At 42.6% G+C, this 25,477-nt stretch overlaps 1 protein-coding gene across 3 annotated transcripts in view; it reads left to right on the forward strand.

Annotated features, from left to right (window-relative positions):
• Nucleotides 1–22,807, forward strand: part of RGMA (repulsive guidance molecule BMP co-receptor a) — a 69,130-nt gene extending 46,323 nt beyond the window's left edge. For 2 of the 3 annotated variants that reach the window (XM_077263420.1, XM_077263421.1), the window contains exons 3-4: nucleotides 15,259–15,773; nucleotides 17,940–22,807. In XM_077263420.1, the coding sequence (XP_077119535.1) occupies nucleotides 15,259–15,773; nucleotides 17,940–18,626 (1,202 nt within the window). In that variant the 3' untranslated portion in view covers nucleotides 18,627–22,807. The remainder of the gene's footprint in view (nucleotides 1–15,258; nucleotides 15,774–17,939) is intronic. The other variant, XR_013215632.1, reaches the window with a different exon arrangement.
• Nucleotides 22,808–25,477: the final 2,670 nt, after the last annotated feature.

Consider the following 25,477-nt stretch of genomic DNA (forward strand, 5'->3'; position numbering starts at 1 on the left):
TCTTTTCAGTTAGCCATTAAAAGGTATCAACCACTGAGGACTCTCAATTCCAAATATTATTTTGTAAGGAAGGGAAGCCATGCACCAATATGATACTATCCAGGCTGATGGTTACCATGAGTTTGGTTCGGAGAGAGGGGATTATTACGGTCAGACCCTTCTTTCAACAAACTGCTGCATAGTTAATTGGTGGCGGCTTCATGAGTTCCAGCACCTGTGTACACGCCGTGCTGAACCAAACTAGATTGGCTTCCTGTGCTAACATACAGGCTGTGTATACACCTGGTCAAATAATTGGTCCTATTAACAGGCAATTATTTCAGTGAATTGTAACTGCTCTGTTGCCCCCAGCCGTACAGATGGTGCGGATCATTACACCCCTGCAGTTGCTGGGGAGGGTGACCTCATACAGTGTATATGTGAGAGATCATAATAATAAGCCTCAGAGATCAGACTATACATGGTCGCTTGTACGTGTGCATATAGTAAGAACAGGGTTCTGTTTGGCTATGTTCACACATTGCGGTTTTTTTTTTTATGCAAATTTTAAGCTGTGTTTTACAGTATCAGCAAAAGATGAGATTTCAGAAAATTCAGAAATCTCATGCACACACAGTTATTTTTTGTTTTGTTTGTTTTTTACTGACGTTTTTGCAAAGTACGGCATATCACTTTTTTCTGTATTTTTTTTTTTTTTTTTTCATCCATAGAAAGTAATGAGTAAGTGCAAAAAGGAGCAAGACCTGCTTCTTTGCTGCCAAGAGAGCAGGTTTTGCCAGCAGAAAAAAAACACAACAAAACGCACCATGTGAACATAATCTACAAGGCTATGGGTAGACCTCATCGCTTCTATTTAGATTATGATGTCACATGAGGATGACCTCTTATATGTTCTTAATTGTCGCAGCATAATGAAATCCCTCAGTACCCCCAGTACACCTCCCTCCGCATCCCTTCAGGCTGTTATTCCTCCCATCAGAAGCTCTTTGTCTCACCTTTTGCAGGGGACACTGTTGGACATCACCATTTTGAGATGAAGCAAATTTCTGCAGAGAATGCCAACCTCCTCATCCAGGGAAAGTGTTGGTCAGGTTTCCAAGTTTGAGTTTTTATGCAACTTTTAAATCTAAAGGTACCGTCACACTAAGCGACGCTGCAGCGATACAGACAACGATGCCGATCGCTGCAGCTTCGCTGTTTGGTCGCTGGAGAGCTGTCACACAGACCGCTCTCCAGCGACCAACGATGCCGAGGTCCCTGGGTAACCAGGGTAAACATCGGGTTGCTAAGCGCAGGGCCGCGCTTAGTAACCCGATGTTTACCCTGGTTACCAGTGTAAAATGTAAAAAAACAAACAGTACATACTCACCTTCGCATCCCCCGGCATCCGCTTCCTGCACTGACTGAGCGCCGGCCCTAACAGCAGAGCGGTGACGTCACCGCTGTGCTTTCATTTTACGGCCAGCGCTCAGTCAGTGCAGGAAGCGGATGGCGGGGGACGCGAAGGTGAGTATGTACTGTTTGTTTTTTTACATTTTACACTGGTAACCAGGGTAAACATCGGGTTACTAAGCGCGGCCCTGCGCTTAGTAACCTGATATTTACCCTGGTTACCATTGTAAAACATCGCTGGTATCGTTGCTTTTGCTGTCAAACACAACGATACACGGCGATCTGACGACCAAATAAAGTTCTGAACTTTAATCAACGACCAGCAATATCACAGCAGGATCCTGATCGCTGCTGTGTGTCAAACACAACGATATCGCTAGCCAGGACGCTGCAACGTCACGGATCGCTAGCGATATCGTTTAGTGTGACGGTACCTTAAGGCTACGCTCCCACGATGCGCCTTTGATGCTGCGTATTTTTGCTGCGTCTTACAGTTCCAGCAAAGTGAATGGAATTATTTTGCTTTTAATTATTGTATTGCTAAAGTTGTTACTTATGACTGTTGTTTTGAAACTGTTAAACTGTAAAGCGCTGCAAAATATGTTGGCGCTATATAAATAAAGATTATTATTATTATTATTATTATTAATGGGATTTATAGAAATCTCATTCCCACTCTTTTTTTTTTTTTTTTTTTTTTTTTACGGCATAAAATGGCCCTGCGGTGCTGGTTTGAAATCCGCAGCTTGTCAATTCTCTTGTGGCATAAGCTGAGTGTTATGTGCAGAACTTCCCCATAGAGTTGCATTGGCTGTGGAAATTCCACGGGTAAAAAACGTGAATGCGTTTTTAGTGCATTTCCACGGCAGAAACGCATCAAAGATGCATGTTATCCGCACCTATGTCAATAGTTTTTTCCAAAGTCAAATACCAGGAAGTATCAAAAACTAAGCAGCTTTATTTTAAGCTTAACACGCCAGAGACAAAAACCCCAGCACTAAAAACGCATGTTAAAAACCCGCACCCAAACGCAATAAAAAAAGTAAATAAGTAGTGCAGAAAGTCTGCAACATCAAAAAACATAGCAAAAGCTCATCGTGGGAGCGTAGCTTTAGGGTGCTTTCACACTGCATGTTGTCATCCGTTTGTTGGCCCCATTGGTGCTTACATCTGAACCCTACCACAAAACAGAATTCTGGCTAATGCGCCGACGGGGTCATAGACAATAAGGGTGTGTGTCCACGGTCAGTAAACGCTGCTTGTTTGACGCTGCGCAGAGCTGCAGCGTCAAACACGCAGCATCCAGATGTTCCAGCATAGTGGAGGGGATTTTATGAAATCCCGTGTCCACTATGCGTGGAAACCCGCACGCGGCGGGCCTGCGACTCCGGACATGCTGCGCGTCTTTTCAGATCGCAGCATGTCCGTACACCTTGCGGGGACACAGCATCCCCGCAAGGCATAACACAGGGCCCTATGGGAGGGGGGCGATGATCCCGGATGTGTACAGTTAACACATCCGGCATCATCGCGTCCCAGAAGGGGGCAGGGCTTAGCGCCGAGCGGCTTCGACGCTCCGGCGATACCGCCGGCCATCCTGAACGTGGACACGCAGCCTTAGGCTATGTTTCCACGGGGCGTAATCTCTGCACTTTGGAGGCAGCGGATACCCCACTCCGCCCCCTGTTGTACGCTCGTTCATTAAACACATGCGGAATCACTGCATCGTATTCATAGACTGTTATTTATCTTGTGGAGACTGAGTGTCTCTGCAAGATAAATAGACATGCTGCGGTCTGGAAAGACGTGCCGCATGTCCGGTTACGCAGGGCCGCCGGATGTGGACCTGCACGCATAGTGGAGACGGGATTTCATAAAATTCCCCCTCCACTATGCTGGAACATTTGAAAGCAGCTTCCAATCCGCAGCAAATCCTGAACTAGTCCTTAACGTGGAAACTCACCCATGTCAACAGAGCGAATGTGCTCAGCCGTGCATCTTTTTCAGATGTATATGCCTACTGGAGGCAGACACTCAGATGCAGTCTCCTCCTACAGTAGGCGTACACACCTGAAAATGATGCACGACAGAGCACACATTCGCTCTGTCCGCACTATTGTACTCTATGGCCACGATGGGGCTAACGAATGGGTGCTAGAAAGCAGTGTGAAAGCACCCTTACAGCGGATTCACGAAAACTAGAAATCTCAAGTATTTTATTTGCAGGTATCTTCAGTTTGTGATTCATTCTTGGCTTTGGGTTCAGAAACCGCATTCTAAAAGAACTTTGGCTTGATCACACAAAGTTTTTTTTTTTTTTTTTTAATGCGGTGCTTTACAGTTGTAGCAAAATAAACAATTCCTAAAATCTTACATAGTGCGTTTTATTTGTTTTGTTTTTTATTTTGTAGACAGTATTTCTGTGAAAGAAAAAGTATTAAAGTAACCTATCAAACTCGCTGATTTCAAATTAATGGGTCTGTGAAAAATTACCAGAATCTGGGTATTCAAATTGCCTCTTCTGAGAAAAAGAGGACTTAAACTCTATAGCGCCACCTGTTGGAAGTAGCGATCCTACAAGTCCCAATCAACCCTTTAAAGAGTCGGGCAATATGGATAAAAGCCAAATCAGTATCTCAATTCGCAGACACGGTGTTTCGGGCTGTTGGCCCTCGTCAGTGCGAAGCATGAGAACTGATTTGGCTATGTGAGAGTCTCTCACAAGTAAGAAATGGTGCTCTAAAACGGGTACATGGACCAAAATGGATGAAAAATCGTATTTATCTCCCTGATTGGGAGGTGGAGTGTTTTTTTGTTTTTTTTAAATATCTTTTTCCTATGCATTTAGCCTATAAATTTGGCCCCATATACAGCCTATATGTGCTGTGTATACCGACCGCTCCTGATAGTGGTGTCTGTCTTAATGTCCAGATGTTTTTTTGTTTTTTTTTTCATATCCAATTAATTGCATCCACACACGTGTATAGAAATTGTCTAACCAGTATGTCTTGTGCTGGATGGAGTTTACCAATACAGGTGGTGGAGGTTGTGGGCCTAGCTGAGTGTGAAGCCCAATTATCTTTTGGCTTTCAGGAACATGGTGACAGCTTTGGGAAGCAGGTTTCTTTATCTGTAGATAAGTGTGTCAGGCAGGATTTGTACAAGCATTATTCAAGGCCTGCATGATGATTTACTAGGTGAGAATAACAAGCTGTTAAAAGGCCGCTTTCTCTCTTGCAACTCTTCAGATTCCATGTTTGCTGTAGTTTGAGCCCTTTAATAGGATGCCATCTCATGGGATAAAGTTGGCAATGGATGTAACTGGTGTAGTTTGTTTGACATACCTCCGTTCTTTGCACTCCAGCTCTCTGCGATGATGATAATGCTTAGTTGGTGTTTTGATTTTTCCTTTGCAAGAGATTCTGGGACAGGATACGGGTAAGATGATATTGCTCACAATAGAGCTGTTAGGCTTGCAGAAGCTCGGGCTCCGGTTACTTGGATTGAGCGCTGTTTTACAAGAGATTATTTTTTTTAAAGCTAATGTCACACAAGATATTTTACAGCGATGTCCACCTGATCCATTCCATGTGGCTACTTTTCATCATCTCATCTTATTTTGTGAAATAAAACATTTTCTTTCCATTATAAAAGTACGTCTGCAATAAGGCCTCATGCAGACATCCGTTTTTCACTTGCGCAGTGGTTTTCATGGATAGAACACGTACGCATTATAATCTATGGGGCAGGTCACAGGTCTTGGGTGTTTTTTTTTCACGACAACATCAGTGTTCTGCTTGTGTGCTGCCAATGATTAATATTGCAGTGGGTAGCAAAAGCTTTGCTATTTCTTTTATTACTTTTTTTTTTTTTTTTATCAGTGACACTGCTGAAACTCGGATCCAAAACTCACTGGAACAACTATTTGTATTTTTACATACAAGAAAAATCACAAAAGTCTGAATGGGGCCTTAAACTAAGAAATCTTTAAAGGAGCACCTACGGTAGTCATTTCCTGCCCACCCCTTTTAATGGCAATTACTTGTATGTGTGTCGGGAGTGCAGGAATCTACTCGCTAGTCGTCGTCTTCTATAGTTGTCAGTGGTGCTCCAGTCTGCTCTGTCTTCACGTGACCGACTTGTGACCTGCTGAATCACATATTGTCTACCGTATGGAGCAGGAGTATCTCATTAAATTGTTGTAATGCCAGTCTGAGATCCAGAACAAGGCTGGTAAAGCTATGGTCCGAGTCTCATAGACTAGCGTTGAGAAAGTAAACACCGCTCCACACACAGCAGATACTGTGTGACCCGGCAGGTTATAAATGCTGCCATGTAAAGCCCGAGCGGACTGAAGTCCCACTGAAAATGGCAGAAGAAAGCTACAGGCATGTGTAAGGATTGCAGTGATATGTTCCTCATTTGTGCACAAAACAAAAATCACGAGCAGTTTAAATGTTTGACCCGCCATGATGCACCGAGTGCCTATACTTGGTTTCAACAGTCATTTTGTGCTGACAGTCCCTTTAACCAAAAGCTTTACCTTCTGACTCCATTCACATGCATGCTCAGTTAGGCCAAGTGTGCATGTGTTCTCAGTAGATAGAGGGGAATACGCTACTGCCTGTTACATTTGATGGCATCTTATCTACCATGACACCAAAGGATTGGGCATGTTGGGATTCTAAATGCCTGGTATTTTTCCTTCTTGAATTATACTGAGCGAATGTTAGCTCAAAATCTTATATACAGATGGTCGGTCCTCACAAAATTGCATGTTTAGCCAAATTTTGTGTGGCTCCCTTTTTAGTGGTCATGTAAACCTACAGGAAAAAGATACTAGAGATTGGAGAGAGATGTAGATCGGAGTGTGGCAAATGATTTGGTGTAATGTTCAGGTGTACTATATATGATACTTCGGATTTATATTGGGCACTGCGGTACAAACAAGTGCATAAAATAGGACTGCGCAGTCAAGATGATTGCGGGTGTTTATATTTTGGGGATTTTTCTTTTCACTCGTTGGCTCCGAAGTTTATATGTAACTGACATAAATCAGATGAACATAGTCATAGCTCTACCTATATGACTTTTATATAGTTTTTATGAGAAGCAAACTATTTTCCTTGGCAGTTTACTCTTTTTGAAAGTAGATGTGATCATCCAGATGTTTAATGCCCAGCTACATGAATAGAGGCATAGAACAAATCCTGCTATTTACCATATGTATTAATTGGGCTTCAACCTACAGGTCTCAGAAGATTTCCTGTTGTGAAGGCTTTGCATAAAAGAGGCTCTTTCTCTTTAAGAGTGCACAGCTTTTTTTTCCCTCCCGCCTCTGCCCATCCCCCGCCTGTGTAACTGAAACCTGATCTAATCCCTTTGCACATGGGGTAATTTATTGGCCTGTTGGGCTTTTCTTGATGGCAAATTGCATTGTCTTTCTTCTTCAGTTGGAGCTTTAGTGAAGCTGCCACATTCCACAGGCTCTATTCTCAGCTGATCTTTCACACCCCTCTGAGTACAGGCAAATACGTTTTATTGGGCGGCTTTGTTATGCAAACAAGACAATAATAATCAGGCCATTATTCCGCAAGATTGCTTGATTAGCAGTTCAAAGGAGGTCACTGGAAGGACCCCGAGCTCACAAACAAGTTCTCCCAACTCTTGCCTGTCTAGAAGTTCTTGACTTCATTATACTTTGCAGTAATATAGTCCTCCCTACAGTAAGAAATCACATAATATTTCACACTAGCACAAAAATAGCTATATGCCCATAGAGGCATTCCTCGTCTTCGCTCCCTTTCTGGGCAACCAATAAACAATTGTGTTCAGAAGTGATTTTCAGGACATAGAAATGCAAATCCTTTTATTGAGACGGTGTTAATTGAGGCTATTGATCAGCTTAGCACCTTACTTGTGGGGGAGGAAAAGCTATGGTAACTAAGGCTTCTTTCACACTAGCGTCGGCACGGGGCCGTGGCTATGCGTCGGCCCGACGTGCCGACGCGCGTTGTGTAAGTAATGCCCGACGTGGGCAGCAGAAGCAGTTGTACATCGCTTCCGCTGCCCCATTGTAATGTCCGGGGAGGAGGGGGCGGAGTTTCGGCCGCACATGCGCGGTTGAAAATGGCAGACACAACGCGCAAAAAAAAACGTTACATGTAACTTTTTTGTGCCGACGGTCCGCCAAAACACGACGCAACCGTCGCACGACGGATGCGACGTGTGGCAATCCGTCGCAATGCGTCGCTAATGAAACTCTATGGAGAAAAAAACGCATCCTGCGGGCAACTCTTCAGGATGCGTTTTTTCTACATAACGACGCATTGCGACGTGTGTCGAATGACGCTAATGTGAAAGTAGCCTAAATTTCAACTAGTTGTGAATTTGGTTTTGGCTGAAACTCCATTGGACATTTATAATCAGTGTCAGACTGAGGTGCCAAGGGCCCATCAGATACATTGACTCTGGAGGCCCACTGTTCAACGCCATCCAAATATTACCTTACCCTCATCCTCAAACATACCGATACTTCTATATGATAATAAACTTGGCAGTTTGTTACATAAATGATGAGATGCTGTCTGGATTTAGTGAATCAAGTGTAAGGGTACTGTCACACAGTACAATTTTGATCGCTACGACGGCACGATCCGTGACGTCGCAGCGATCGTATGATTATCGCTCCAGCGTCGTAGACTGCGGTCACACGTTGCAATCACGGCGCTGGAGCGATGCCGAAGTCCCCGGGTAACCAGGGTAAACATCGGGTTACTAAGCGCAGGGCCGCGCTTAGTAACCCGATGTTTACCCTGGTTACCAGCGTAAACGTAAAAAAAACAAACAGTACATACTTACATTCCGGTGTCTGTCCTCCGGCGTCTCAGCTTCTCTGCACTGTGTAAGCACAGCGGCCGGAAAGCAGAGCGGTGACGTCAGATGCCACCGCTGTGCTCGCTTTCTGGCTGGCCGGCGCTCACAGTGCAGAGAAGCTGAGACGCCGGGGACAGACACCGGAATGTAAGTATGTACTGTTTGTTTTTTTTACGTTTACGCTGGTAACCAGGGTAAACATCGGGTTACTAAGCGCGGCCCTGCGCTTAGTTACCCGATGTTTACCCTGGTTACAAGCGAACACATCGCTGGATCGCTGTCACACACAACGATCCAGCGATGTCAGCGGGTGATCAAGCGACGAAAGAAAGTTCCAAACGATCTGCTACGACGTACAATTCTCAGCAGGATCCCTGATCGCTGCTGCGTGTCAGACACTGCGATATCGTAACGATATCGCTAGAACGTCACGAATCGTACCGTCGTAGCGATCAAAATTGCACTGTGTGACAGTACCCTAAGGTGCCAACTGCTGCTCATATAGAGAGATGGGGAGCCACAGTTTTCTATAGGGACCCCCCAGGAGATTCCCTCATTCTCTGGTGAGACAGTCGGAACCTGATTACAATGCAATACAAGTGGATTGCATGAGATAAGTACATTGTGATTTTGTGACATCACATTGCAGAAAATAATTTTTTATACAACTTTTTTTCTTTCTTTTTTTTTTTTTTTTGGAGAGAGGAAACTTAAAATCACATTAAATCACAATTCTGTGTATCTTTGACACCCCCTTATAGATTGAAATCACATCCATTTTCTAATATTCACTATATATGTGTGTGTGTATATATATATATATATATATATACATACATACATACATACATACATACATACATACATACGTGGCCCGATTCTAACGCATCGGGTATTCTAGAATATGTATGCGTAGTGTATAGCGCAGCCCACGCAGTATATTGAGCAGCCCATGTATATAGCAATGTGGGCATGATATCCCTGTTAAAAAAAAAAAAAAAAAAAAAAGGAATTAAAATAAATAATAGTTATATACTCCCCTTCCGTTGGCGCTTGGATCCAGGAAGCGGTTACCGACGCTTGGGGTCCACCGGAGCTCCGCCGAGCTGCTCGCGCCGGCCGCCATCTTCCGTTCCCAGGATGCATTGCGAAATTACCCAGAAGACTTAGCGGTCTCGCGAGGCCGCTAAGTCTTCTGGGTAATTTCGCAATGCAGCGCCGGGAACGGAAGTTGGCGGCCGGCGCGAGCGGCTCGGCGGACTACGGAGTGTGAGTAAAGCAGGTTTTTTTTATTATTTCTAATATTACATTTTTTTTTTACTATTGATGCCGCATAGGCAGCGTCAATAGTAAAAAATTGGGGACACACAGGATTAATAGGGAGTAAGGAGCGGCCATTTTCTTCCGGACTGTGCACGTCGCTGATTGGTCGTGGCAAAACGCCCACGACCAATCAGCGACTTGGATTCCATGACAGACAGAGGCCGCGACCAATGAATATCCGTGACAGAAGGACAGACAGACGGAAGTGACCTTTAGACAATTTTATAGTAGAATATATATATATATATATATATAATTTTATTTTTTTTGGCAAGTCCCCAGTCAGTGTCCCATGCAAACGAACATACTGAGTTAGATTTACACTAAGCAAATTGTTTGCGTTGGATATCCAATCCCAAAATGGGACTCGGAATGCAAGTAGCGGCATATTTTGGGTCGTGACTAGAGAACAGTTTCCAGTACTACTGAGCACAGGCACCATTACATAGGCCACCTGTCCCATGACACTTTCCATCATTGTTCTACATGTGAGATGTGAACAGTGCAATTAAAGCAGCTGATTTCTTACCGGACTCGGCAGATGAGTGATTGCCTGGAATTCTAAGATATTACAACCTTCCAGTTTTAGAGCCAGCAATTCTCATGTAAACTAACAGATATCTAATTTTATTATCTCTGCGCGGCCTCCAATTGATCAGGCCGTTAAATTATTAAAACATGCATGCATCTTTTATAATGGCCTAGAAATATACTGGTCTGTGCCAGCGCTGGCAGCCAGTCGGCATGGAGTGAAGTAATAATCATGAACAATTTGCCCCACCACTGTACTATTATTATTAAACATTTATATAGCGCCATTTATTCCATGGCGTTTTACATGTGAATAGGGGGCAAATATAGACAAGTACATTAAACATGAGCAAAAAACAAGGCACACAGGTACATAAGGAGAGAGGACCCTGCCCGCGAGGGCTCAGTCTGCAGGGGGTGGGTGAGGGTAGACTATGAAAGCTTTTTTTTTTTTTTTTTTTTTTTTTTTGCAAGGCGACTAATTTGGTTTTACTATTTTAGAGCATGACCAAAAGTTGTTTCTGTTGAAAATTGTGTATATGAACCTTCTACATGTTTTTTTGTTGTTTTTTTTTTAATTGTTATTGAAATCAATAAGGAAATGCGCAATAGATGGAAAAAAAGCAAAAAAAAAATCCCTAATGCTTAAAACTTAAAAAAAAAAAAAATAATGCAATGTGTTAAAGTTTCTTCCCATGTTTCCTTCTACATTATGTTTAAAAAAATAAAAAAATAAAAACTAGGATCTCAATAAATTGAGGATTAATGGGCTGAATCATATATTGGATGCAAGAGTCAACAAAAGGAAAAAACAGAATATTCTGAACACAAGCTCTTCGTTCTTTCCCTGATCGTGTATATTTAGTAGACCCTCCGAGATCTTTGCAGCCGGGGACATTCAAGAATGTCACAAGTGAAGAATGATGCTACTGCCAATTAGTTTACTGAAAGGAACCCCATTTCTGAGGCCACTAGACATGGTTGCACTTTCTTTTAGCCCCTTTTTCTTGGAGAAGAATCTTTTTAGTGTTGTTCATTTCGATCAGCTAATTTTTCAATCTTCTGGTTGGTCTGTTGAAAGATCTGGCAGCTGAAAGCCAAGATATGTTGGCACGTTGTCTTTTTTTTTTTTCCCCCACTGTGTCAAAACCAAGTAAATAAAGTTCTATGGGTGCGGATGCCAACAATACCAAAATCCCCTGCCAGGCATGAGTCACACAGAAAGGTTTTGTGATCTCTCCAGGTTTTAAACAACTGTGCCATTGAGCGAATGTCTCGTACTGAAAACTGCATCTCGTATGAGGCGGCTCACTGGGTTTCGGAGTTCGTTCTAAGGTATACACAGCCTAATTTCAGGGAATGCAAGTTCTATTGCACTCCTTCAACTTTTTATGGCGTCTGGTGAAGACACAACACAGATGATAAAACTGATGAAGGTTTATAATAATGTTGATCCCTAGGTACAAATCCATTACTTAATGGTAAAAAAAAATAATCAGTCAAAGTATTTTCAGTAATTCTTAGCATAAATTGTGCAAACATTCTCCTAAAATATGTATTGAAGAATATCAAAGGCGGTTGCTAATGTTCTGTAAGCCCATGTGAACATGGTGAGAATATATCCTCCATGTAGACCTTGTTTTTGACTCCATCATTGAGAGAACCTGTCATCAGGTGTGAAGAGTGGCCAGTTTTTTCTTTATTTTAATCCGGATGCTCCAGATTATTCTTTTGTTTTTTTGTTTTTTTACCAAGGTGGTGGTATTCACTGGGTAATACAGAGCAGCCGAAATACTACTTATTTTAGTAGCTAAGCCAGCCCCCCTTCCCAGTCTCTGGGTTATAGAAGGGGTCTCTTATGGCTTTTTACATGTGACCTGGTACTGGTGCCCATGTATTTGGAACCTTGGCACATCCAGTTGCTTCATTTCTCAAGTCAACAGTTTATTAAATGTGTCCCAACTTTTAATAAATTGATCAGTATCTGTCCAACAGAGACGACCTGTTGTCTGTTTTCATTCTATTTTCTCATTTTATCCATTTTACTTTTGTTATGGCTGATGTTTGAGATTTAGCTTTGTTGAGGAAGTGACTGATCTTAAAAATTCTTCAGTTATTATTGATGGCCAGAATAGGAATTAAGAAGGCACTGGATAGTTATATGTGGCTGACGCCACCTCTACAGCTACAGAGTTCAGCCCTGATTTATTGCTTTGTTTCTATACACTGTTGACTGTATGACTTTTTTGTGTTTGCTCCTTGGGTGAGGTGGAGAGATGCCAGGGACTTGTACGGCTGTGAAGAGAGGCAAGTGCTTGTCCAGGACTGGACACAAGTGCCTGCTAGGAGTTGTAGTTCATTATCTCTGCGTTATTGTACTGTATCATGTGAGCTTCCTCCATCAGTCATCAGGCTTGATCTGCTGAATATTCTATCAGTTCACAGTTGTTTGTTGGGTTTATTTTTTGGCAAGAACATAGCCATTCATTCACTAGCTGCAAGACACATAGACACGTCACTGCAGCGTTCAGACGTATGCTATTACTGCCTGCAGCCAGTATGTGCTCTTGAATACTGGGGATGTTTGGGAAGGGAGGTGGGAGGAAATGAGACTCTAACAGCCTCACCTGGGAACACAGCTGTCCTGCATCGCCTCAGGGTTGTATTTCACAGCTCAGCCCAAGCACAAGTTAATACACTGTACACATAGCATTTTTCTGTTAAAGTGTAACAAAACTTTCTTATTGATTTCCACCCCCCACCCCTATACTTAGCAGGGAATTGAATTGGCTGCAGATCAATAAGAGTTTGCCTCTTGAGACCGCTACCGATCATGCGCTATACCCTCAAGAAGCGCGCGCTCACCTCTGCTGGGCGGCCGGAGGGGGCGCGCTCACCTCTGCTGGGCGGCCGGAGGGGGCGCGCTCACCTCTGCTGGGCGGCCGGAGGGGGCGCGCTCACCTCTGCTGGGCGGCCGGAGGGGGCGCGCTCACCTCTGCTGGGCGGCCGGAGGGGGCGCGCTCACCTCTGCTGGGCGGCCGGAGGGGGCGCGCTCACCTCTGCTGGGCGGCCGGAGGGGGCGCGCTCACCTCTGCTGGGCGGCCGGAGGGGGCGCGCTCACCTCTGCTGGGCGGCCGGAGGGGGCGCGCTCACCTCTGCTGGGCGGCCGGAGGGGGCGCGCTCACCTCTGCTGGGCGGCCGGAGGGGGCGCGCTCACCTCTGCGGGGCCGGAGCATGCGCACCGCATACATTTCTATTGAATGCGTAATCCAAGGTGTGAGCTCCTGTCTGCAAAGGTACCCACTTCTGGAGTGGTATGGGGGCGTCTAGTACATGATTAATGGGGGTCTTAGGACCCGAGACCCCATCCATCTAAAGTGAGTTCAATTGCCTGCTAAATATGAAAGATCCACAAAAAAACTTTAGTTACCAATTAGTTTTCTCTGTTGATTTAGAAATTCTATTTCCAGCCAATGTAGCAATTAACCAATTAGCTTTTGTTGATGAAGTGAAAAATTCTAGCTATCGCACTAATACAGCACTAGAAGAGCAATCCGTATTTGTTTCATGGATTATGGCATTCCCTTGAACACTTACAACTTTTAGCATTTTACTTTTAGTTAATTGTTTATGCTCTCGCTTATTTTGCTATGATAGCACCAGTTCTCTCCTCTTCATCTATTATGATTGTTCTAAAACAGGCTTTTTCTATTCTCTACAATAATGTAGTCTTTCCCATTATGTGTATGTATGTATAGAATTTGCATACACCAAATAAGATTGATATTGGTCTGATTGGACAAAAAAATTAGAATGTGAAAGCTTCATCTATAAGCGCAATTTAAGATTAGTGCACGTAAATAAGTTGATGGGCGCTTGTCTATGGTCCTATTCACACATGATGACAAAACTGCATGGAGACAGAACAAGCGTTAATACAGCGTTGTCTGCAGCACATCCCTTGTTATATGATTGTATAGGGCAATGTGTTGCCATATCAGCTGTCAAACCAGTGCTTAGTGCGTTACTGATCACCAACATGTTTAAACTGTCCTATAATTGACAGTGAGTGTTTTGATGAATGCTCATTTGCTGATTATCGGTCTGTGAAAACGGGTCTTTAGTAAAGCAACAATTTTATCAAGGTCGTAAAACTAGTGACAAGTATTAATGATTTTACACAAGTCACACTAAAGTGCAGTTCTCATAGTGTGATTTTTTGAATGCACCATTTTTACGAAGAACCGTGACTGTCCATAATCTAGTCAGGAATGGATCAGTTCTTTTCTTTATACTTTTCATCTGGATGGGCTCTGAAGTTTTAGGTATTTAAAAAAAAAAAAAAAAAACCAGACCTGCACAAAATTGATTTTTCAGCTTCATGTCTTGCTCTTGAGACGTCTCGCAGGCTTTTCATTCAGTAATATATTGCAGAACTCCAGAGAGCCCCAGCTCCGCTCGCCCATCCCCCTCCTTTTCACAAGTATGTATCTCATAAACATCTGTATCTCATAAACATCAAATAAATTGTGGTTGCTGTGTGGGTGTGGGGACTGGTGTCAGGATTAGTGAAGCACTTCCAGCTTGTACTGTGTTTTACTGCCTGCTATGTGATAGCCGCTCACTTTCATGCTCCACTTGTACTTTGTTTCAGTCCAGTGTAAACCACCTTTTTTGTTTTTCTGTAGCCAGCACATTAAGCTGTTCAATATTACTACAGGACTGCAAATATGTTGCATTTACTTAGAAGTTACTAGGAAAAAACCTTCTGAAGAACACTTGTAAATATTAACATTGAGTGGCCGTTCATAAACAGTGGAGGTAGATTGTTCCCAATAGTCAGGAGATTGTCCAAACAGCTAGGAGCTAGTGACGTCAAGGAAATATGAGGCACCTTGCACCTCGTATGTGAATTATGGTGCGTCTGTCACGTTCCTGAGCAGTGTCAGTTGTGACACTTTTGTCTGTCGTGTAAATGTGTTTTATAGATGTCAAAGTACGGTGGTTAGTCCTGGCTTTGGAGAGCCTGTTAAGTTTTTATAAATGGTTAATCGGTTTAAAAATACTCTAGATAAAATGTAGTAAATGCTATAATTGCAATATGAATTCACTTTTTTTTTATTCTTTATTTTCCAGCTTTCAGCTCATCCTGTCGAATTCTGAAGTGCAACTCTGAATTTTGGTCAACCACCTCAAACTCCCACCACGCAGGAGCTGAAGACTCGGTGGAATTTTGCACGGCACTGCGAACCTATGCGCATTGCACCCGTCGTACGGCTCGCTTCTGTCGAGGAGATTTGGCTTACCATTCAGCTGTCCATGGCATTGATGACCTCATGAGTCAACACAACTGCTCCAAAGATGGCCCCACTTCCCAGCCACGTGTGCGTACCCCACCACCATGGGACAGCCAGGAAAGGTCCGACAGCCCAGAGATTTGTCATTATGAGAAGAATTTTCATCGGCACTCTGCAACCCCTAATTACACCCATTGTGGTCTGTTTGGGGATCCCCATCTTAGGACGTTTACTGACACTTTCCAAACCTGCAAAATACAAGGGGCATGGCCTCTCATAGACAATAATTACTTGAATGTACAAGTTACCAACACTCCAGTACATCCAGGATCAACTGCAACGGCTACCAGCAAGGTAAATGGAGGTTTATATTGATATGATCACTAGATTAGCCTTTAAGGATAAACTGTAAAGGCATGAGCATTTTTTATTATTATTATTTAGGTCCAAAAACGTTGTTGCCACTGAGAATTTTGGCAAGCCGTGTATTCTGCCAGCATTAAAGACCGCCATAGTCATTAGACTAAAGTTGGCCATCAGTCTGTGTTTGAGTTGTCTCCCTGTTTCGTCTCACAACAAATGATGTCTAATAAGCAGGGGGTCAGGCCTGTTTAAATTCATTTGCCAATTATTTTGATCTCTGAGAGATAAGCCATTGTCAGAGGAGTTGGACAGCTGCTTTCATAGAAAACAGGAGCATTCTGCTGATCCCAGAATTCCTGTGTATGTGGAGAGTCAGTGCATTGCTGGGCTGACAGTTATCCAATGTATATGGAAGCCTTTCATTTTCCTAATGCAGTGTCTCCTCTTATGTTACATAGTCCTAGTTATATAATTATTGACTGTCTTTATAATCGTCAGAAGAAAATATTTGTTTTAATTGTGGTTGTTACTGTTTACATATGATCTATTTACATGGAGGATGGGGCAGTTATTATAATAGCGGGCAACAAGAACACTAACACAAAACCAAAGCTAGTGTTATTGATTGCAACCTCTGTAAGTCAAAATAGTGGGGTAGAAAACTGATGTATGGGTGCAAACAAAAGTCCAGTAATCAATCAGTGGGCCCATTAAATATTAGGACCCTGCAACTACCCTCAAATAGGGCATGTGTGAGGGCCTGCAGTGTGAGGGCCTGCAGTGTGAGGGCCTGCAGTGTGAGGGCCTGCAGTGTGAGGGCCTGCAGTGTGAGGGCCTGCAGTGTGAGGGCCTGCAGTGTGAGGGCCTGCAGTGTGAGGGCATACGTTGACATAACAAGGGGGAGAGATGCCTTTTTTTTTTTTGTCAACTTTCATTTAATACTGATGGCAAATTTGCAATTGGTAGCTGCAATTTGAAGTGGTTACCTGCTCCAGACAATTCCATTTTAATTCTACTCCATACATATTAAAGTTTTCCAATTTAAAAGGAAATGTCAGTCAACTTGCACACTGTCACGATTCAGCAATCTGAAGTCGCACTGTGCTCCCTGTCATGATTCCCCTGTGTTCCCCTTGTGGATGGTCCCGAATGTTTGCACCCTTGCGGTCACATTCTGACTAGACTCAATGTCATCGGTTGAAAGTCTAGTCAGCATATAACTGCCCACCTGCACTGGGAATACAGGGCATACTTAACATTGTGCACATTTGGCAATCTGGAATCAGAGTGCAGACTTTTCTTCTTAGTAAGGACGACAACTACAAGTTAGTTATGCCAAACGAACATCTAATGTGTATGAAGACCTTCGATCTCTCCCGTGATGCATTACGTCGGGGAACTGAAGTATGGGGCCATTTGATTTTAAATGCTCCCTTTTCCTCAATGATTACTTTTTAACACAGGGTGTTTGCTGTCAGGATTACAAGTGTTCAATTGTCCAGCCGTGCACATGCAAAATAAAGCATTACACCTTGAAAGATCTTCCATAATTCATATGCTATATATAACAGTTCCTGTAGAATAAGTGTTTCTAAAGCAGGCAACTCGTTCTAATATTCAGATCCACGTTTTACAGTTTGGAACAATTTTGCAAAAAAAAAAAAAAAATCTCAATCAGTAATGAGAAAATGGTAAAATAAGGATGAACACTTTATTTTGAGCAGACATTTTACAATTACATAAAGATAGCTGTCACTTTTTGTACATTTCTCATATAATTTTGAATCTTGTACTCATTATTCAGGAACTTGTGAAACTCGTTAGATGTTTCTAAGATAGACATCTGTCCCAATAGGTGGAAGCCTGTAGATGCTTGTAGGAAAATGCAGATTGTAATAAATCATTCAGCCTTTATATCTATGACAAGGCAAGATTTTGAATATTCATATCCTAAACTGCTTTAAAACATATTCTTTTCCCAATGATTACTGGTTGGCTGTGTAAAACCCTATAGATGGAAGAATCCTCCAGACATTTTATACTTAAATTACATTTTCATTATCATTCCATACATATCTAAGACGTTGATCTGCTGAAATTGAAGAAGCGCAATATTTCTCCTACATTTTATATTTCTATTCTATTTTGTCTCTTCAGATTACAATAATCTTTAAGAATTTCCAGGAGTGTGTGGACCAGAAGGTTTACCAGGCTGAAATGGATGAGCTTCCAGCTGCTTTTGTAGATGGCTCTAAGAATGGTGGCGACAAGAGTGGAGCAAACAGCTTGAAAATCATAGAAAAAGTGTCTGGGCAACACATAGAAATACAAGCCAAATATATTGGTACCACAATAGTAGTGCGGCAAGTTGGCCGCTACCTGACCTTTGCAGTGCGCATGCCCGAGGAGGTGGTGAATGCAGTGGAGGACAAAGAAAATCAAGGACTTTATCTTTGCCTCCAGGGTTGTCCTCAGAACCAGCAAATTGACTTTCGAACCTTCCATTCTCAAACCCCAGATACTGGCTCTAAGAAACATGGGACTGGATCAAGTGGCTCCTCATTCACCCCTCAAATGGCAGGAGCCAAATGCAAAGAAAAGCTGCCCGTTGAGGACCTCTACTTTCAGTCCTGTGTCTTTGACCTCCTTACGACAGGGGATGTGAATTTCACTCTAGCTGCTTATTATGCCTTTGAGGATGTGAAGTTATTACACTCCAACAAGGACAAACTACATTTGTATGAAAGGACCACAGATTTGTCATCTGGAAGTGCAGCTTCTCCATCCAGCCTGGGGATGGCCATGCTCCTTGTGGCTTTTGTGTGTGTTTCAGTGTGGCTGTAATGTTGTGTTTACTGTGTAAATGAGTTGTAGTGAGGTGGTTGAAGAGGTGCAGGCTCAATTACCCAAGATGCATTTGTTTCTGTGAAAGCACAATGTGTGACACTGCTACATTGACCTACTGTGTTTGATCAAGTACAACCGTCACAGATCCCGGGCTTTTGGAATCGCCATTTCTTCTATGGGTTTGTTCTAGCCAAGCTATGCCAAAGCCTACAAAGAATGCAAAGGTCACCGAAGAAATGTGTCTCTCAGCAAAGGAGGTATCTCGCATTGCTGTTAGACAGGTGTTCAACCCTTTGGGATATGAGCTGAATTAAGACATATTTAACCTTTTCTTGGGCATCTCTTTGATGCCAGATAATTATGGCGCACAAGTGTTGGCTGTCCATCAAATCTGCCTAGTGGAGCTAATGTGAACCATACCTCATCTATAGAAGTCACAGAGAGAAGACTTTCCTCTAGCTAACCTGGTACTGCAGATATCATGGTGGCTGTGAAGTGTAGTGTTTTGTGAACGTGGCTTTTGTGATTCATCATAGGCTGTAAGTGCATGATCAATTTAATGATGCCCGCTAGTATCAGAGACTGTCCATGACCATTGTGTATGTGGACATGAAGCAATAAGCTTTCCCATATTCACTATGCCTTCGTAGTTGTGCTGCGTACAACCAAACTAGGCTTGAAACCTGCTGGTACCAAGCAGAATTTTGTGTGGCTAATGAAATGTCAAGACCTTGAAAACTGGGATCTTAACAGATTTGTGTTTAATACGGTGCATTTTACTATGTCAGATCTCGCTGTTAAGGGAGCACTTTTATGAGTGTGTTGGTCAAGGTACATGTTGCTTCCCTTTTAGCTACAGATGCATCCAGATAAGAGCCGGTAGAAACGACATGGGAGGTAATTCAGATTGCCTCTGGAATAGGATTCAGAGTGCTCATGTTGCTGTGGTGCCACTTCTCGTGGCAGGTTATATTGGGCTATAAATGCTAGGGGATGTGTAGAAGAGCATGGTCTTTAGACCGGTGATCATAGTACAGGCTGTTTACTGGTATGACACTGATTACTGGAGCAGATGTATAGTGTACATATAAACCTTTAGGCGTCCGATGTAAAGCAAAATAATGCAACTTGTGTTGGACATAATTTATCTCGTCTGTAAAATGTGGAACTTTTGTAGTTCTGTTGTGTTTTTTTAAAATTGTCAGTGTAAATAGGATATCTGTAACGTGTTCCAGTGTACTAGATGTGGTAACTACTTTTCATGTCATTAAATAGACTTCTAACTGACCCTAATGTGCCACTGACATCTGAGGCACACATGGGTAATTTTTTTTAGCTTTGTTTAAATACTTACACATACAGTACTTTTTTTTTCCAGCAGAGGTGGCCATTTTTTGGTCCCACCAGTTTTCAGTAATTCAATTCACATAGAAACCAGCACTGGAGATTTTCTTTAGTTGCCCCTCATGCATGTCTCATAAATTGTTAGTAAGGCCTGTTTCACATGTCTGTGTTTGGGTCGGAATTCCCGGCCCAACCGCAATTTCTTTCCTTAGCTAACTGTCTCGTAGACATGTGACGTTCATCGAATGTGCGTGATTATCTTTAGCATATCCTTGTTCTCCAAAACTGTCACCATTTCTTTAAGGAATAGTTACAAATTTGCAAAGGAATCCATAAAATGGTTGCCCCTCCAAAATTACCTATGTTTCCACAACTTTTTTCCTCCATAAATACTAAGTGCAAAATGAGTTAATGGCACCAACTCCTTTTTCTATCAGAATCGATAGTTTGTTTTCTTTTTGTTTTAAGCAACCTTTTTGACTGAATATGGAACCCATCTGGGCCCTCCAATTCAAGTAGTGAACATATAGATATTTATTCACAAATCCACTGTGAAATAGCCATTCAGATGGCCTTCATTGTACAGTGTCTTTATGAACTTGTAACTATGGGCTAGTCCTGGATTGTAAACTTTGCAGGTAACTGTTGGCGCTTAGGAAGGCAGCAACTTAGCTTGCACTGATATATCAGCATTGTGAGGATTTATAATGGACTTAAAGGAATGTGCCATCAGAAAATGATATATTGTTAACATAGTTTTCAAATAAAAATGTGGGATATGTTAAAAATAAAAAATTATATAAAACAAAATCCAGTCTGTATCAAAAATAAAAAAAACATATTACAATTTTATCGCTGGCCTTTTGGGCTTTTTAAGACTTCGACTTCCTTTTGTTTCAGGAAACAACAAATGTACATTTCAACAATGGTCAGACCTCCAACTCTATCTTTTGTACTGAAACATCTCATGAGCATGTGCAAATGTAATCGTGAAAGGAGTGGGCAGCAGGGTCAACTGTGACATCACCTACTGTCATTGATGGTATCTGTGTTATCAGCTGTGTATAGAGGTTATGTGTTGTCATAAACCTGCCTCTGCTGATGAGGAACTTTGCTGAAATCTTTCTGAAAGGACTGGAAGTAAGGGTATGTGCACACGTCTGGATTTCTTGCAGAAATTTCCTGAAGAAAACCGGAAATTTTCTGCAAGAAATCCGCAATTTTTTTTTGCGCTTTTTTTCCGTTTTTTTTTTTCGCGGTTTTTTTTTAGCATTTTGCAAGCGTAATTAGCTTGCAGAATGCTAAAGTTTTCCAAGCGATCTGTAGCATCGCTTGGAAAACTGACTGACAAGTTGGTCACACTTGTCAAACATAGTGTTTGACAAGTGTGACCAACTTTTTACTATAGATGCTGCTTATGCAGCATCTATAGTAAAAGACAGAATGTTTAAAAATAATAAAAAAAATGGTTATACTCACCCTCTGCACACAGCCGATGTCCTCAGCGGCGTCCGTTCCTATAGATGCTGGTGTGGTTCAGGACATTCGATGACGTCGCGGCTTGTGATTGGTCGCGTGAGTCACATGAGTGGTCACGCGACCAATCACAAGACAGCGACGTCATCACAGGTCCTGAACCACACCATCTATAGGAACGGAAGAGAGAGCATGCACCGGAGAGGAGGGAACACTTCGGGGGGCATCAGAGGGTGAGTATAGGACTATTTTTTATTTTAATTCTTTTTTTTTTTACCAATTATATGGTGCCCAGTCCGTGGAGGAGAGTCTCCTCTCCTCCACCCTGGGTACCAACCGCATATAATCTGCTTACTTCCCGCCCCGTGCGGGAAGTAAGCAGGTCAATGGGCTCCTAGGTGTGCGGAATCCCCGCAATTCCGCATTTTTAATGAACATGCTGCTTTTTTTTCCGCGATGCGATTTTTTTCGCGGAAAAAATCGCAACATTTGCACAAAAAATGCGGAATGCCCTGTAAATAATAGGAGGCATATGTAAGCGTTTTTTTCGCGTTTTTATAGCGAAAAAAACGCGAAAAATCCTGAACGTGTGCACATGGCCTAAGAGTCTAAAAAAGCCTAGTGGCCAGTATAAAAATCGCATTTTTTTAAGATAAAGATCAATTATGTAGAAAAAAAATACTGTAACACAAACTTGATTTCAATTTTTGGTCATTTTCTGAGAACTTCCCTTTAGGGCATAGGATTGTTAGACATTGGCTGTCCAGATCTTGTAAAGCTAAAACTTGCATTTCTTTCAGTGCAGTTGGTTATGCCATAGCAATACACCTATATTAGACATTTTTGGTTCCTGAATCTTTTTCCCATGTTTCTTTATGAACTCCAGGGATCCCAATGGTTGACTTGCTCCATCATCCCTATTCATACATTAGGTTCAGTCAATGACAACGTCTAACACAATTCTTGTTCATGTCCTACCAAGTGTAAGTAGTTAATGTGATGCGATCTGTATCCCAGCAAGCATGTTGCAAGGTGTGTGTGAATGTATGTAGTTTGCTGAATATTACTTATCCATAGGGTTTCCATTGACTTGCCTGCTTTGCAGTTCACACCACTGTCATTATAGGGTTAATAATAGACTGGTAAATCAATGTTCCGAAAAAAGTTACGCACTTTATTCTGATTTGGCTTATCAAGTTTACAGTCTAAAATCTGCCAAGATCGACCTGACAGATGTAGAGATCGCACAATGGCAAAAGGGAAAACGTGATGAAAACATTGTTCTTAGATATTCTCATTGACTCATGTAGATACTGTAAATTATTTATTGAAAATGCAAGTAAAGCTTTTTAACATTATACCTGTTTTTTTTCTTTCTTTGAAAATTTAACTTTTTTGTGACCTCTTAAAAGCTTAATCTTTAGCGCTGTCTGATCACAAATGGGATCTATGACATGTGCCATACAGTCGTGTGCTGGCCACCAGCTTTTAGTCACCACTTGGCATCTGTACTTTGAACTGTCTGTGGACTTCCATCTGCTATCAAAGTGAAGTTTCCTGCATTTCATGAAATTGATGGGCTTTTATCACGTTCCAGTTATATTCTGCATCCTCTCCACCGCCAAACTGCACTGAGAACTTTAGAACTGTTTAATGTTCTATATATATATATATATATATATATATATATATATATATATATATATATATATATATATATATATAATCATATTAAAAAGAGTGATTGGTCCCAAATAATATGGCACATGTAAGAATCACTCTTTATAAAAGGAACCTGGCCGGAGATGAATGGTGTCTGAAGAAGAGGCAATGCAAATCGCACAATGTCTACCTTATTGCAAGGGAATGCTGGCTGGACACTTTGTATCTCGGATGACTAGTCCGTCGCCACTTCTACCCACACAATTCCCTTAAACTCTCAGGTCTCTTCCTACGCACACACAATAAAAGTTCACAAATTACAAAGTTGTTTTTTTTATTTGCAAGTTTTGGTTAAGATAGCAAGAAAAAATGCTCCAGTTGGTAATCTCTCTAAATATAGAGATCTGTCATGATGTTCTGTCCTGCCTACAAGATAGATGTGGGAAGGTGCACTTCTCTGTTTGCCAATGATTGGTTTGAACAGTCATTCTTTGCTGGCACATACCTTTTATAAAGTAGCCATACGCATGGCATAGCTGTCAGCTGAACATGTATAACTGCTCGGCACACATCTATCTCTTCCAACTCTCCCATATACATGAGCCTTTAGCTTGATCGTTCATGTATTTACAGTGGAGAGTGAGCAGATAAAGCCAATCGCCTGATCCAACCGGCAGCAACTTATGTGACTGAAATGAAAGGGTCGGCCTTGGAAATTCCAATTATCCAATCCTCTCCCTTTATTGTCGGGGCAGTGTAAGGGGTCCTTCATACATGTTAGATTTGGCCTTTTTTCGTATAGACTGTTAAGAACATACTTGAAGAAACAAATCTTTACATTTACACTGCTCCATGGTTAAGAAGGTAGCTAAGGAACTGCTCTATGGTTAATGGAATAGCAGCACTGATTATTGGCCAAGACTTTCAGTCTCACTGATATTTACAATGTGATTTTCCTGAGTAGTTTTCCAGATTTTCCATGTATTCACTTGATGACATTGGATTACAATGCCAAGATATATAATCCTGTACAGGACATTGTTGATTGTAGATATAAAAAGTCCTATAGTGTGTTTAGGGTTGTAATTCTGCCAAGCAGCTACACAAGTATAGAATTGATCTTTTAAGGTTTTATGTTTTCTTTACAAAATGCAATATATAGATGTAATGGGAACCTTACCCCTACAGGAGCTTTTATGACCTCTCATTCCAAGACCATGGACCGAGTCATCCCCCCCACATTGCAGATATAACAGTTTCCACTCTTCTAGGAAGGCTTTGTACAAGGAAGTGCAGTGTGTTTGTAGACTTTTTTTTCCCTTCCCCATGACAGCACCGGTACATGAGAGATGGTCCCGCCCCCAAGAACAGGAAACCTGCATAGGAGATAAAAGATGGGGGCGGCACCTCTCTCCTCAGTTTGGTTTCCTGTTCTTGCGGGGAACCTGCGGTGCTGCATGGGGAGAGGTCTCCCTCGCTAAGCCGGTCTCTGAACCGAGGTCCGCGGTGGGAGCAGCGGCGGCGGCGTACGCGCGTCGCCTCCATACCTGGAGCTGCAGGTGCGTCCTTCCCACTACGGACTCCCCGGCGTCCGCTCCTGGCCGGAGGCTGGGCCGGGGGAGAAAAATGAGCGTGCCCATCACGACGCTGGCGCCGACTGAATGGGGAACTTCCGGGTGTAACCGGAAGTGACGCTACACGCTGAAGAAGCGGTGTGCTGACACTCCCCGGGGGGGAGGAAGTTCAGGGACGCACACACCGCTTCCTGCCCGCCTATATTTAAAACTACAAGGCGGCAAGCTGGCGCTGGGAACAGTCTCCTGCAAGATGGCAGATCTGAAGGAATCAGCGATCCCAGCAGACATCCCACAGCCTGTCGTGGTACTGAGGGTCCGGTGGGTGAGTGCCTTTGTAAGGCAAAGACATGTCAGTGACATTGTGTTTTTTGTATATATACAGGGAAAGAAAGTTGCCTCTAAACAAAAGCATAAAGTATGTGCACTCTGTGATAGAAGCCTTCCCAAAACGTATGAAAAGCGTATGTGCCGCTCATGCATAGAGAAAACTGTGTCTGAAGAGTCATCATCATTGCTTCAGAATATAAAAGATATTGTTAGAAGCGAAGTACAATGTACGGTAAAGGAGCAGTTAAAACAACATGGGTTGCAGAGCTCCGTAAACCCGCCCTCTATGTCTGCCCAGGCATCTGATATAGAATCTGAGGGTGAACTGGGTGAGCTTCCGCCCGAGGAGATTTCGGACCTGGACTCTTCAGATGAAGAGAGTGGCCGGCCTTATGTCTTATCAGAAGATGTGGGGAAGTTGCTAAAACTGGTCAGGTCCACCCTGGGGGTTGAGACGCCAAA

The sequence above is a fragment of the Ranitomeya variabilis genome, chromosome 5 (genome assembly GCF_051348905.1).
Source record: "Ranitomeya variabilis isolate aRanVar5 chromosome 5, aRanVar5.hap1, whole genome shotgun sequence".
In the NCBI taxonomy this organism is placed as follows: domain Eukaryota; kingdom Metazoa; phylum Chordata; class Amphibia; order Anura; family Dendrobatidae; genus Ranitomeya; species Ranitomeya variabilis.